This window comes from Prenolepis imparis, unplaced genomic scaffold (genome assembly GCF_030444845.1).
Source record: "Prenolepis imparis isolate NDT839.2.m4 unplaced genomic scaffold, iyPreImpa1.0 SCAF_36, whole genome shotgun sequence".
Lineage (NCBI taxonomy): Eukaryota > Metazoa > Arthropoda > Insecta > Hymenoptera > Formicidae > Prenolepis > Prenolepis imparis.
The window spans coordinates 146133-160598 of NW_028141194.1; the positions used below are offsets into that span (position 1 = coordinate 146133).

General features: G+C 25.3%; 2 protein-coding genes across 6 annotated transcripts; both read right to left on the bottom strand.

Moving 5' to 3' along the window:
- Window positions 1–210: 210 nt before the first annotated feature.
- Window positions 211–6879, bottom strand: LOC145946991 (uncharacterized). 5 transcript variants are annotated; one of them, XM_083056754.1, is made up of 9 exons: window positions 6669–6862; window positions 6420–6577; window positions 2788–3000; window positions 2355–2585; window positions 2088–2240; window positions 1858–2010; window positions 1384–1601; window positions 821–980; window positions 211–638 (listed from the first exon to the last, which is right to left on the bottom strand). In XM_083056754.1, exons 3-9 carry the CDS (start codon window positions 2993–2995, stop codon window positions 523–525), a joined length of 1239 nt encoding a protein of 412 aa, XP_082912880.1. In that variant the 5' UTR covers window positions 2996–3000; window positions 6420–6577; window positions 6669–6862; the 3' UTR covers window positions 211–522. The 5 variants fall into 5 exon arrangements, with proteins under 5 accessions (XP_082912880.1, XP_082912878.1, XP_082912877.1 ...); XM_083056752.1 differs by having other exon boundaries at window positions 213–638; window positions 1384–1604; window positions 6488–6577; window positions 6669–6861; XM_083056751.1 differs by having other exon boundaries at window positions 213–638; window positions 1384–1604; window positions 6669–6861.
- A 2441-nt stretch (window positions 6880–9320) lies between these two features.
- On the bottom strand, window positions 9321–14197 carry LOC145946998 (uncharacterized). The gene is made up of 4 exons (XM_083056768.1): window positions 13623–14197; window positions 13273–13372; window positions 9943–10044; window positions 9321–9620 (listed from the first exon to the last, which is right to left on the bottom strand). The coding sequence occupies exons 1-4, from the start codon at window positions 14123–14125 to the stop codon at window positions 9423–9425; spliced, it is 903 nt and encodes a 300-aa protein (XP_082912894.1). The 5' UTR covers window positions 14126–14197; the 3' UTR covers window positions 9321–9422.
- Between the last annotated feature and the right edge of the window lie 269 nt (window positions 14198–14466).

Genomic DNA, 14466 nt, shown 5'->3' on the forward strand with positions numbered 1-14466 from the left:
ATATAATATATATATATAATAAGATTATTATATATATAATATATACATAATATAGATATATAGAGGTTATTAATTATATATAGATAAGATATAGATTATTATATATGATATATATAGATCATTAATTTTATTTAGACATTATAACTTTATAATTTTCGTAAACGAAATAATAAAACTTAAAAATTATATATTATTTTTCTAATTATCATATGGTTATTATTAAAATCACTCAATTTTATGTGTATTCTCTTATAATATACGTCCACAGAAACTTATTCTTATCATAAATGATATAATTATATATACGTATATAAACTATTTAAAATATAAATTAAATTTCTGAATGAAAATATATAACATATATGTGTAAACTTTCTATATATATATTATAAGAAAATAACGAAACAAAAACATATTTATGATATCACAAATAATTAAGATATATAAATGAATTTTTAAACTAAAACAATTTAATGTGTGTTTAACGTGTGTGAGTATATTAAATGTAAATAGCACCATGTATTATAGATTTTTTTTTTCTTCTCGTATTGCTCGTTGCTTTGCAAACCTGAACCATTCCGCAGCAGTTATATCGAATTCGGATTCAGTTAAACCTGAATGTACAGAGCATATAATATCTGTAAAATAAGTTAAAATTTAATTAATATACTGACACAATTTCATATACGCATGTATATGAAAGGAAAATTATATTTAATAATTAAATAGTATCTAATAAAAAAAATGTACGTTTGTGTAATCTAAACAGAATTGAAAAAGAATTTTAAAAAATAGTTAAATATAATTTTCAAATATTTACCACGTATATTCTTAATAAATGTTAAATTGTTTATTTTATAATTTAATCGAACGCCTTTCCAGGAACAGTTTATTGCGCATTTATTGCTGATTATTCGTTCTAAAGTACGATGAATGCTATTTCGTGGAGTGGTGCCTCCAATTTTTAGGATCAATTTTTTCTGAAATTAACAATAAATTTATGTAAATAATATATAATATAGAGATAATATCATATCAACTATACTATAAATTTAGAAAAAGAAAGTAGTTAATAATGTTTATTGAAAAATGTATAAAAACTGCATATAAAAAAGGTTATAAAAATAATTCTATATTTAAAAAAATGAAAAGTTTTACATAATACATATGAATTAATTCTCTTTACTATTTCTTTTAAAAAAATTAACGATTCTTATTCAATGGGTAATTGCATTCACTTTAATGTTCTATAATCCAACTTATTCATTTTTCTATATGGATTCTTTTTAGTATAGAAATGATATAGATGGAAATGATATAGTAAATGGTATAGATAGATCTCTATACAGATGTAGAAATAATTGCAAATGAAAAATAACTTACAAATTGCGATGCAGCAACTTCGTTTGATATAATTAAATTTTCGAATTCTTTTATAGATTCAACTGTTTGTAGTGGCAATAAGGGCATTATCATTACCATATCATTTTCTGTCAATTCTGCATCATTACGTTGACCAGACTCCAATGTACTTAATCTTCTCGAGATACTTTTTAGCTCGAAATTGGTAGCAACGTTTGCACGTATAACTTTATCTAAACCTGCTACAATTAAAAAGAAACGTATAGCGTGTATATATATATATATATATATATATATATATATATATATATGTATGTATATATATTTCTGTTTATTTTTATAATTGCAAACATCATCCATATAATTGACACACACGCACAGTGTTAGTATTAAATATTAAGTATATTAGAGTATTAAATATATGAGTATTAAATATTTAATAAATTCTTAAAATTGTACATATAATACATTGCAGATATAATTGTCATAACTTACTTTCTATCCGTTCTAGAATTTTATAAATATCTTGTATTTCTGGAAGTTCTAAGATAGGAATACTCTCAATATCCATTATACCAGAGGGTGATGCGGACTTATCAGAATATGTAATTTTTTTTGTTTTTTCATTAGAACTGCATTTGTTGTTATCTACAGATTACAATTGTTGGTTATTTAATATTTACATTTTATTATATTCATAGAAATTGTAAGATATATAAACTTACTTGTGCGTGATACTGAAATTTCATTATCAGTATTTTTGGAAACAAAACAATTTGAATTTTTATCAGTACTGGAAGTATTGATAGATTGGCAACAATTATCTTTTTGCTGAGAATTGTATTCAGGAATAGAATTAAAAACAGGTCGATTAATATCTGCAAACAAAATAAAATAATAAGAAAAATAACAACAAACAAAAATAAATAAGCATCTCAAATATTCAGCAATTATATAAAAACATTTAATTCAAAGTAAATGTTAAAATTTACTCTGTTTCAAGTGTTTAACCGATTTGTTTTTTTCGTTATCGTAATTTTCTTCATCATCATCACACGCGTTTCTTTCTTCATCATTCGAATCGTCAGTATAATCATTTTCATCGTTCTCAGAAAAATAATATTCATTTTTCTTTAATTTTCTTTGTCCTCGGCCACATTTTTCTTCATCAGTCGTACCATACTGAGCATCTGCAGCTGATTTGCGGGCAGATGCAAGTGACGCTATCCAAATAATAATAATAATAAATACATATGTACATATAAATATAATAACAATAACAATAACATCCGTAATAATATATAGTAATTATAATAAATTAATTTTTGACACAAAATATAAATAAAATATGCATTTACACGTTAAAAAATTAAAATAATGAAAATATTATAATTAAAATATAGTATTCATAAAATTATAACTTACAACAATATTTTATCACCGTTATATCAAATCTTGACCATAATTTTTTATCCGGTTCAGCTCGATTTTTAATAAGCGAACTGATATTCTTTGTATTAGGCCACCAACAAATAAAGACATCATTATTTCGTTGAATCCAATTTGTTGGAATCTCTGAGAAAGATTCATCAGCTAAAAATTGTACAATTGCGTACAATTTTGTTTCGGACATTTTCTCTGAAAAAAATATATATGCAGAATACAGAGTTTCTTATAATTCGCACACCACCCGTAATGTTCAGGTAGAACGATGGGTATCGAGGATGTGTGTGAGTTTGACACTACATTCTATTAATATATGTATATATGTACATAGCTATTATTCTTTGTAGAATATAAAGTTTGTTATAAATGTTTTTACAAAAAACACTATACACTTTTTATAATTGTTCGGAATCTTTAAATAGTAGTAACAGCGGTAACGCGCGCACTATGGAGTCAGGTAGGCACACAGATTGACGACACAAAGAAATCGACGATTTGATATGCACAAAAAAAACAGCACTATAAGCAGGATTCTGTAAATATATATTTACAGAATCCTGCGCGATGAACAAAGATCGCGCCGACACAAGAAGAAATTGCAAGAAGTGCAATTTCTAGAACGAAAGTATTGTCCGTGAAAAAAGGCGTGGTACAAAATAATCTTAATTATAGGTAATATCAAAGTATTTATTTAATATTTTAAACAACTTAAAGCTAAAACCAACCACAGCAATACATAGCAATATATGAAAATCAATAGTCATAAAAAACCTGCAGTATTATCTCATCATTCTTTAAAAAAAAAACACTAAGATATTTAATCTTGGTAATGATAAAGCTGTTAAAAAGAACATTACTGCAAGATGAGAATAATTCTTTAAAAGAAAAAATCAAAATAAGAATAATTAGGTACATGCATGCAAAAGTGGAATTATAACAAATGTGTTTTGCAACTCAAGATGTTTTAATTTCAAACATTTTGTTTTTATGTTTGTTGCCGGCAATTTTTCTATGTTAAAAGGACTTGTTTCCAAAAAAGTTTGTATACCCAGTAGTTCTTTAGAATCACATGGAGTGTTAAAAAATGGTTCGGTATATAAAATTCGCTTTACATTTATGTATGGAACATCATTACTATCTAAAATTATTTCTAAAATAAATGCCAAAGAATTATCGTTCAACAAACAACAGTTTTCATTTTCTTTTGTAAAAATATTGAAGCCATTGAACTCTAAATGAGATATATCATTAGTGTTTTGAATTGTCTTTTTAATATGAATAATAGGATATGACTTTAAATATGATTTTTCTAATGGAAGTTGATTTAATTCGAAAATTCGATTAGAATATTCCTCTAATGGTTTGCCACAATTTTTTATTCGCTTTTTAATTTTTTGCATGTGATTCTCAAATTTAAAACAACTAAAAGCATCTAAACATCCAAAAGTTTTGACATCATTTGCAAGATGTTCTAAATTATGAATATTATGTGAAAGATATTCCAGTCCAAAAGCATTTCTATAGTTTGAAATAAACCAGGTTATCAAGGAATGTGCGAAATCGTTAAGAATTAAACATTTTTTTGGATCTGCAAATATACGAATAGCTATACTTAGTGATAAAAAATGATTATAATAGTCTTTAGACAAAAATGGCTTTAACAAAACTAAACCCAAATAAAGTAAAAAAAGGCGAACTTCCGTAGCTTTCCAACTATCAATATATAATAAACTTTTTGGCATTCTCGAAAATTCTTTAGTTATACATTTTCTTGTGTCAAGTAGATGTTTATTAATGGAATCAATTGCAACTTTGGATAATCTTACACCTTTTTTACCCCTGACATAAAATTGTAATAAACGCCTCGATCCTAAACAAACAAGGTGCATGTAATCTAAAGGAATTTGTGAAATCATATCTATAGGGAGATTTTCTAAAATTGAATCACCTATATGATGCTCCTCTTGACTACGAGTACGAAATGATTCATTTGTTCTTAATGTGCAATTAATTTCCGGAAAGACAACTCGATTACATACAAAATCACCTTCTTGAAAACATTTTGAACATGAAAAATAACCTGTGTGACCTTTGGTACATGTGATTAATGATTTTGCAGGAGCATCGCATAAAATTGCATTCAATATGATTTTACAATGGAAATTATTATCTAATAATATACCATCTCGAAAAACAATTTGTGCTTCATTAACAAAAGGACGAAGAAAATCATTTACATTATTCGGTTTGGACATTCCGTGAAATATCCCAACTGCAAAAGGCTCGGTATAAAGATCTTTAATTTCAATTGATGCGAGAATAGGCCAAAACTGGCTACTTGAACTTTTACTTAAAGGTAGACCATCGATATTAATATTTATTTTTATTTCACGAGGCATAATTTTACAATATTTTGATATAGAGTATTTTATTCCCGAAGCTAATCCAAAATGAATGTATCTTCCACCACTAACAGCAGATATATTTTGAAAAGTATTACGTGGTGTTTTCATTAAAGTTCTACACGTTTCAGGTAAATCATTATGACCATGTTTCCGCAAAATAAAAAGAAGTTGATCTACAGTACCTTGAGGAATACAATGCTTTGAAACTAAGATTTGCAAATCTTCTTGTAAACTTAAGTTTTGTACATTTTGTACCGAGATTTCATTATTAAAATCAATTGATTTGGAAGAAAAATTAGACAATGAAGAACTATCTTGATCTGATGCAATAGGAATGTCAAAACTATTAGATGCTGAAAAACTATTATCCATTGATGGATTAAAGATATTATTAGATGCATCGAAAATGTTATCACTGAGAAGAGTATTAGTTTCATTTGAAAATGTATTCTCTGAGTTAGAGTTACAAGCTGAGTTAGAGTTACAAATATTAGAATTAATTTTAAAATGTTTTTTGGAAACATTTGATGTTATAGTTGTAATTTTATGTAATTGTGACATATGACATGAAATCAATTGATTTTTACGTCTTTTTGATAAATGGTGATATGTTTTTGGCATGTTGATAATTTTGATCGATTATTTAAATTAGAACAAATTTAAAAAATTAAGTTATAGTAGTTAGAAAAAAATAATAAAATATAAAATTTGAAAATTAATAAATCTTAGTTAACTATATAAGATACAAAATCATATGCAAATATTAATAAAATACAAGTAAACTTTACATACAAATAATCAAATTAATCTGAAACAAAATGCGAATAGATAATATGGCAATAAGCATATTAAAAATTAAATAAAATATGCGATATATATATAAACTGTATATGCAAAATATCTTAAAGAGCAGTTTTAAAAAATTAATACACTTATTGACAATGACTTATTGTAAAATATATGAAAACCATAAAAATTGATGCTTCGATGACACTTCACAAATGTCTGATGATGAATAAAATATTTACTGATTGAATCTATTAAGTATATAATATTAATAAAGAACATATAATATGCAAATAATAATTATGAAATAAGACATACAATATATATATATATATATAGCGTACAGATTACAATATTTTTATATGGCTATATCGCTATATAACCTAAAAAATTTTGCAATATTAATAATTGTATATTTACACTTTCCGCCTTCTTCAATATATAAAATCCAGCATTCCACAGCTCACCCACAATAATTGTGTACTTACGATGAACGAATTACAGATGATCGAATAGCAATAGCTCAGGGTCTCTCGAGATGTGGCGATCAAATCTTTCAATGGAGAGAGTTTTAATCTCTGTAAGAAAAAGCATATTAGAGGAATGACGAACATCGCAGTTATATAAAATATATAACAGTCTTATAATAAGTACTTTAAATATACTTACAGTCTTTGGTTTATGTAAAGAAAGTGAATCTTTTGCAACACGAAGGCACAGCACAATATTTTTTGCCGGCTTTCCCGCCAACAATAAATCAACCATAAATCATATTTTATTAGAGAGGCGATCACGTATCACTTTGACACCAGCGCTACTTTAACATTGGTTTTTCATTGTCACTACATTATGCATTTAGCACGCGGGAAAAGACCGTGTGTATACAAAAACCGCGAAATTTAGCAGCATTGCACAAAACATGCAAATGAAGAAACATATAACTATTTTTCGTACACATTATATAACAACACAGTAAACGAGTTATATACTTTATATAATAAATATTATGTAACAGCTGTTATTTTAATTTTTTATTCTAATGTTATATAACTGTTATAATAGGTATTTACTAATATATTATATAGCAACGGCAAACAGATGATATATAAATTTATGTAATAAATATATAACAGCTGTTATATTAATTTTTTGTTTCAATGTTATATAACTGTTATAATATATGCGTTTGCTAGTATGTTATATAGCAATAATAAATAGATAATACATAACAATTATATAATAAAAATATAACGTTGTTATTTTAATTTTTGACTCCAATGTTATATAACTGTTATAATATGTGTTTGCTGGGTTATTAATTAGTCATAATAAAAACATTTAAATTCGAAAATTATTATAGATAAGAAAAGATCTCTCTCTGAAGTCGTCGAAAGCGAGAACGAGTAAAGAGTAAGCGAGATGATCGTATTGTCAAAGGGAGTTCCGCAGTCTCTTACGCGAGGTTCGCTTTATCTATAGTATTTCACGAATATATGTCATATCTTACCATAGAAAATAAAATTTGTAATTCGCAATTTATCGAGTTGAAAATAATTTTAAGGGATAAATAAAATTTTTGTGATTAAAATGGCACCATACACGACATAAATCAAATAATTTTTAATTAGTTATGTAATCAAAATTTTAATTACCTATCTAATTAAAAATTATCCGATTTGTGTCGTGTTTGGTCATTTTAATCGCAAACATTTCACTAATCCATTAAAATTATTTTTGATCCGATAAAATGTAAATTAAAAGTTTTAGATTTTATGTATAAGATGTTTATACATTCGCGTGAATTAGATAAGGAAAGGTTCCCGATGTCGTCGAAGCGAGAGCGAGAACGAACAAAGAGCGAGCGAGATGACACATCATCAAAGAGTTCCGAAATCTCTCTCGCGAGGCTTCTTTTAAATATAATTTTTCATATCATATGTCATGTTACTATAGAAAATAAAATTTTTGAATTTCGCATTTAATCGACTTAAAAATAATTATAATGGATTAATGAGATTTTTACGATTAAAGTGACACCAAACACGACATAAATCGGATAAATTTTAATTAGTTAGGTAATTAAAATTTTACATAACTTTAATAAGTATACATTTAATTTATTATTAACTTCTAATGTTGCATATTTGTTATAGTTCAAAAATTGATATGCATTATATGACAAGACAAAATATTTTTATATATACATCATTAGTCATGGAATTTTTAACGATACGCGCGCGCGTACATAAAGACAAATATGTTTATATTTATAAAAGAATATTTTGTCGTATTGTGTCACTATTACATAATACAAATTTAATACTATTTTGTGTATACATATTAAACAAATATTAACAGTGTACATACTAAATATTTACAGTGTACCGTATATTTTCTTCACATTGGGGAAAAGCATATAATACGTACAATGCATCATATTTCTAGCCCATCTTCTACGGCGAAAATTATTCGGAAAGTTGTCAAATAAGAAAACGTAGTCGATAAATACTGTCAGATATAAATATTTTATTTTTGTTATTGAATATATCATTAAAATGACTTTAAATTGTTAATAATTATAAATTATTTTAAATCTAGATAAACATATATATATATATATATATATATATATATATCTTAAACTATCAAGTATTTACTTTAAATGTACGTGCAGAAGGATATAATAATATATAAAACAAAACATTAGCTAACTATTAGAGAAGAGAAATTATTCCGATAATTTTGGCGACACGATATAATATTTTTTACAGATAAAATTCAAATGCTAGGATTTTAAAAAAATAAAAAATTGCGCTGCAACTATTTAATTTCAAGTTATTAATAAAAGAAACAATATTATACAAAGTAAAATAAAACTAAAATTAAATTTTAGTATTATTTTTTATTTTATTTTATAAATAATCCGGAGAATTAAGAATTTAATAAAATATTTATCCTAACACAACTTAAAGTTCTACATATCTTTTGTTCACGTATTTATTTTTAATTGAATATGCATTCTAGAAATTAACACTAATTATAAATATAGAACTTACAATCATTTTCTATTTATTTCTAAGACACATTAATTTAAGAAGGCAAAAATTTATACGTGTGATTTAAATAAGTTTATTGTAATCAAATTTAGGTATACAGTACAGTTTCAAAAAATATATAGATTATTTAATTTCTCATAATAAACACATAAAAATTATTTTTAATTTTATAATTTAAATAAAAGTTATGTTTATAAAAATTTATTATGTTTTTATAATATAAATAATTATAATTATAATTCAAAAGTAAAAAACTACTGTGCAACTAAGAATTTTTGCATTGCTTGTTTTGCTGCAAAGGAATAATTAAAAATATTCGTTAAGTATCGCCAAAAATATCGGAATTAAGTATGCCATAATAAATTATTCATAAATATTGAAGCAATAATGTTGTGATACGACTTACAGAAGCATAATAATTAAGTGAAAGAGTTGGTAACATGCATGGTACAGTTACAGATACGGGCTGTTGACATCGCGATACAACATATAATAAATCTTTTTGTAATGATACTTTATTCTTATACCATAACGATTCGTATACAGCATGGCAAACGTTATTGCTCTGAAACATTAAAATAAAACTACATCTTGATTATAGTGCTATAAGAATGCTTTTATTTTGAATTTAAATAAAGAGTAATCAGTATAATATATGTATGTATGTATATAACACCTTTTTATAATAAAGCTGATCATGATAGTTATATTTTATATAGAAAAGAAATTGTGCATGCGCATATTTATATATATTATACAGATTTGTATATTTTTTATGTTTTGTGCTGTAAATGTAAAGATATCAGTTTTATATCTACGAATTTCGTTTGGTTTTTTCTTATTTTTTCTTATATATTTATTATATATTATCAATTATCATATCTTACCGTACTCAAGACATAATCAGCTGGCCACGCGCAAACAAAAACTTCTATAAGTCCGGATACGCCAACAGTCATAAATTGAGCCTTTATAGTTAATGGTTGTCGCTGTATAGAATAATATTATAATATTAATACTACAATTCTGCTCTAACGCAATATATATAAAAAAAATATTAAAATTATTAAATTATTAAATTCACAATACAAGAAAGAAAGAGAAAAACATTTAGTATTCACATAAACAGCTGTAGTCTAATAAGTCAATTTTTATATTCTTAAAGAAATTAGGTATATATGTATATGTATATATAGGGGAAAATATACTAAATCGTACTCTCCCCCCCCCTAAGATAAATATTAAAATTGCAATAAAACTATCAAAGAAATAACACAATTTTTTCATTTATCTAAAACTATGGTTCTTTGTCAACAATATACGCTAAACATTAACACAAATTTATCATTGTTTCATATCGTAAATTAAAAATTAGAAAAAAGTAGTATTTGGTACAATTTACAATACTGGTTTGCTAAATTGTACTCATGAGTTTTTAAATCGTACTTCTAACTATAAAATTAAAGAAATGTAACAAAAATAAAATTTTATTTTCTACAAAAGTTCTCAGTCGGCAACAAAAAATATCTATAAGAACGTCATATTTCATATATAAATTTCATAATCATAAATTCTCTTCAAAAATTTAACAAAAATACTTTTTGTATTACACAAAAATATAAAAAAGTGTGCAAGGTGGTTTTTAAATTTTGGCTTCCTTATAGAGGAAGCTTAATGAGCGAAATAAAATGCTGAAAAAGTAATGTACAAGTTTCCAATTTGCACACTTTTTTAACATAACATAACATTTTTTAAAATGTCATGTACATGTATGTGTATATGTGTATGTATGTATCCACTCTCGTATGTTTTTTTCGTAAAATTCGAAAATTTACATTTTTTGAAAAATTCAAAATTTTATAAAAAATGAATCCTTTCACCGATCTTCGTCAAATTCAATACCAAATATCTTTTAATGATACTTTAATCATGTAAAAAAATTTAGCTTGATATCTCAAAATTTACGAAATTTAAAGCAACCATAGACATTTTTCATAAAATTCAAAATTTTATAAAAAATAAACCCTTTCGCTGATCCTCATCAAAATTTAATATCAACCATTCTTTAATGATAGTCTATTTTTATATAAAAAAATTTATCCCAATATATTAAAATTTATGGAAGTTAGAGCAACCACAAACATTTTCTAAAAAATTAAAATTGCATTAAAATTTAAAACACTATAAATTTTTATAAAAATGACAATAGTAAATGATGACAAATAATAAATAAAAGTACATACATACACACATACGGACGTTTTTAAAAAAATGTGATTTTTCGATGTTTTGGAACATTCTGAACACATTGGCATAAAAATCTTTAAAAAATTTTTTCACGAAAACAAAGCTTCTTCTATGAGAAAACAATATAAGTATTAACTCAATATAATTATAAAATTTGATAATATTTTCTTCAATTGTCCATCTAAATATAAAGAAAGAAAACTAATGCCGAAGTAAAAGAATTAATTTAGTAAATCGCATCAGTAGGTACAATATAGGAAATAGTTAGTGGTACGTTTCATCGAATTTTCATTGCTTTGTCAAAGGCCGTAGCCGGATAAGATGGACCAATCTGCCCCCACACGGATCACGCTTATTTTTTTTTACTTTGATTGCTATTAGTGTCACTTACAATTTAGCCAAATATTAGTCCTTAATATTGAACCGTTTTGGTGTAAAAAATAAAAATAAAAATGTCGAAAATAATTCATATCTTTTGATCGGCTTTACCGATTTTGATGAAATTTTAATATGTTGTAGATATCATTGAGACACATTTGTGGAAAATTCGGGACAGGTTTCTGATGACAAAAACATTGATTAAAAAAATGAATAAATGTTTTTCTTTCTTTTAATTCCGATATCTTTCTGGTACAATTACGAAAAAATTTTTGTAGAATCTTGGAATAGTTTCCTATCAGATATTATTTTTTTTGAAGCAATAAAATTTATAATTATTTCATTTTATTTTATTTTATAATTTTTTTAGTACCATCTATTCATTTAATCGATTCCGGAAAATTACTTGTAAGATTCCATTCCAAGATTCTAAACCCAAATATGGCGATAGTATCAAAAAACTATAATAATTTTGAAAAAAAAATTTTTTAAGTACCTTCCACCCATTTATTGGTTCGAGAAAATTACTTGTTGTAGAATATTGTCTCAAAATTCTACAAAAAATATATGGCAATCGTACCAAAAGCATATAATATTTAAAAAAAATAAAAAAGAATACTTTATTTTTTTAAACTTCCGCCTACCTATTTTTTTGTTTCGAAAAAATTACTTGTTGTAGAATACTGTCTCAAAATTCTACAAAAAATATATGACGGTCGTACCAAAAGCATATCATATTTAAAAAAAATAAAAATGAATACTTTATATCTTAAAAATACCGCCTATCCATTTTATTGCTTCAAAAAAAATAATGTTTGATAGAAAACTATTCCAAGATTCTACAAACATTTTTGCGTAATTGTACCAGAAAGATATCGGGACTAAAAAAAAGCAAAAACATTTATTCATTTTTTAAATCAATGTTTCTGTCATCAGAAACCTTTCCCAAATTTTCCACAAATGTGTCTTAATGATATCTACAACATATTAAAATTTCATCAAAATCGGTTTGGCCGATCAAAAGATATGAATTATTTTCATCATTTTTATTTTTATTTTTTACATCAAAACGGTTCAATATTAAGAACTAATATTTGGCTAAATTGTAAGTGACATTGACAGCAATCAAAGTAAAAAAAATAAGCGTGAATCGTATGGGAGCAGATTGGTCCTTCTTAACTGGCTACGGCCTTTGTGTGAATAAAAAAAAATAATTATAAAACATTTTATCGATTTATCAATGCTTCCATATACAGGATTAAATAAGATAAAAAAATACTTAAATAATATGTTAAACTGCTTATCTCTCTGAATAATAGTTTAGGCACGGGGTACCGAATATTACATAAAAATTACACAAAATAAATTTATGAACGTCATTTATCAACGGATCGCTTGAAAAGGAAACAAACATTGCGGCATTCGAGTGAGACTAGCTACGATACAACAGCGATACAACAGCAATAACATTTTAAAATATTTTAACTCTTTAAGAAATACAGTAGAGCTACGATTTAACGAACGGTACTATTTATCATACTTTTCGCTATATAAGCAAAATACGTTAAACAAATAAAATAGACACAACTCACACTTAAAAAGGTAAGACCGCTGAATACTACTGCTATAGTACTGAATCCTATTGATGACAATGCTATATAACGAACCGTCATAGTAACATCTTTCGCATATCTGTAATCAACTTTTAATTTCTTTATTTTTGTTTTAAAATTGACAATGAACGACAGAAATATAAAACAGTATGACACTATTTTAAAATAAAAAAAAATTTAGACAAATATTTAATTTCTATTATTATTATTCACAACATCAAATTATTTTAAAATTTCTGGCTTCTCTCACTGCAGTCATATATTGCAAGTACAACATTGAAAAGATAAAAGATAGAAATATTATTCCACCATAATATATTTTATCTCACCGTAATAGCTGTTGATGCAACTGTATGCAGATTTTATACTCTGAAAAACTTCTAACTTTCCGAAATTTGTGAGACAAAATTTCAAATCTTGCCGCTACAAACCAAAGTAGAACAGCTACAAAAACGTTGCTACATACTTGTACGTAACTTTGATACACGACCATCGCATGATGCAAATAAATGACAGTTTTTAGAGGTTGCTGGCCCACGTAAAATGGATACTGTACTTCGATTGGAAAGGATTGAGGTAGCAACAGTGGCCCAACAATTATAGCGACAGCAGTTATAGTTATCCAACTTAATGTCATAATGTAAAATAATTTGCATTTATCAATATATTTCTGAATAACACTTTTCTCTTTTGATGTTGCTTGTTCGATGAAATTTTCCATTTCATATATTATAACCTGCACAAATATATAATATGAAAGATATAATATTTTTATCTCATATGCATCAACCAGATCTATACATAATAATAATATATTTGTGCGTCTCTCCATCACAATGATTTCTATATTTCTAGATAAGTGTTATTTGAAATAACTGTTAAACTATAGAAGATATAAAAAATTTAAAAAGATTTCTTTTATATTATTTCTTAGAATTATATAATGTCAAAAAATCTTTTTATTTAATTTTTCAAGGTTATATTAAAATTATTCTGTTTTTTTTTTTTTTAAACGAAGCGCTATATTTCTATTTCGACACCATAAAAGTATATAGAAAAACATGAATTCAATAAATTAATTAGAAATAATCTTGAAGTAATCCGAGATCATAGAAGAAGAAACAGATGTTTAAGAATTATTTCATTGCAGCTTATTTTAAATGCCTTAAGTTT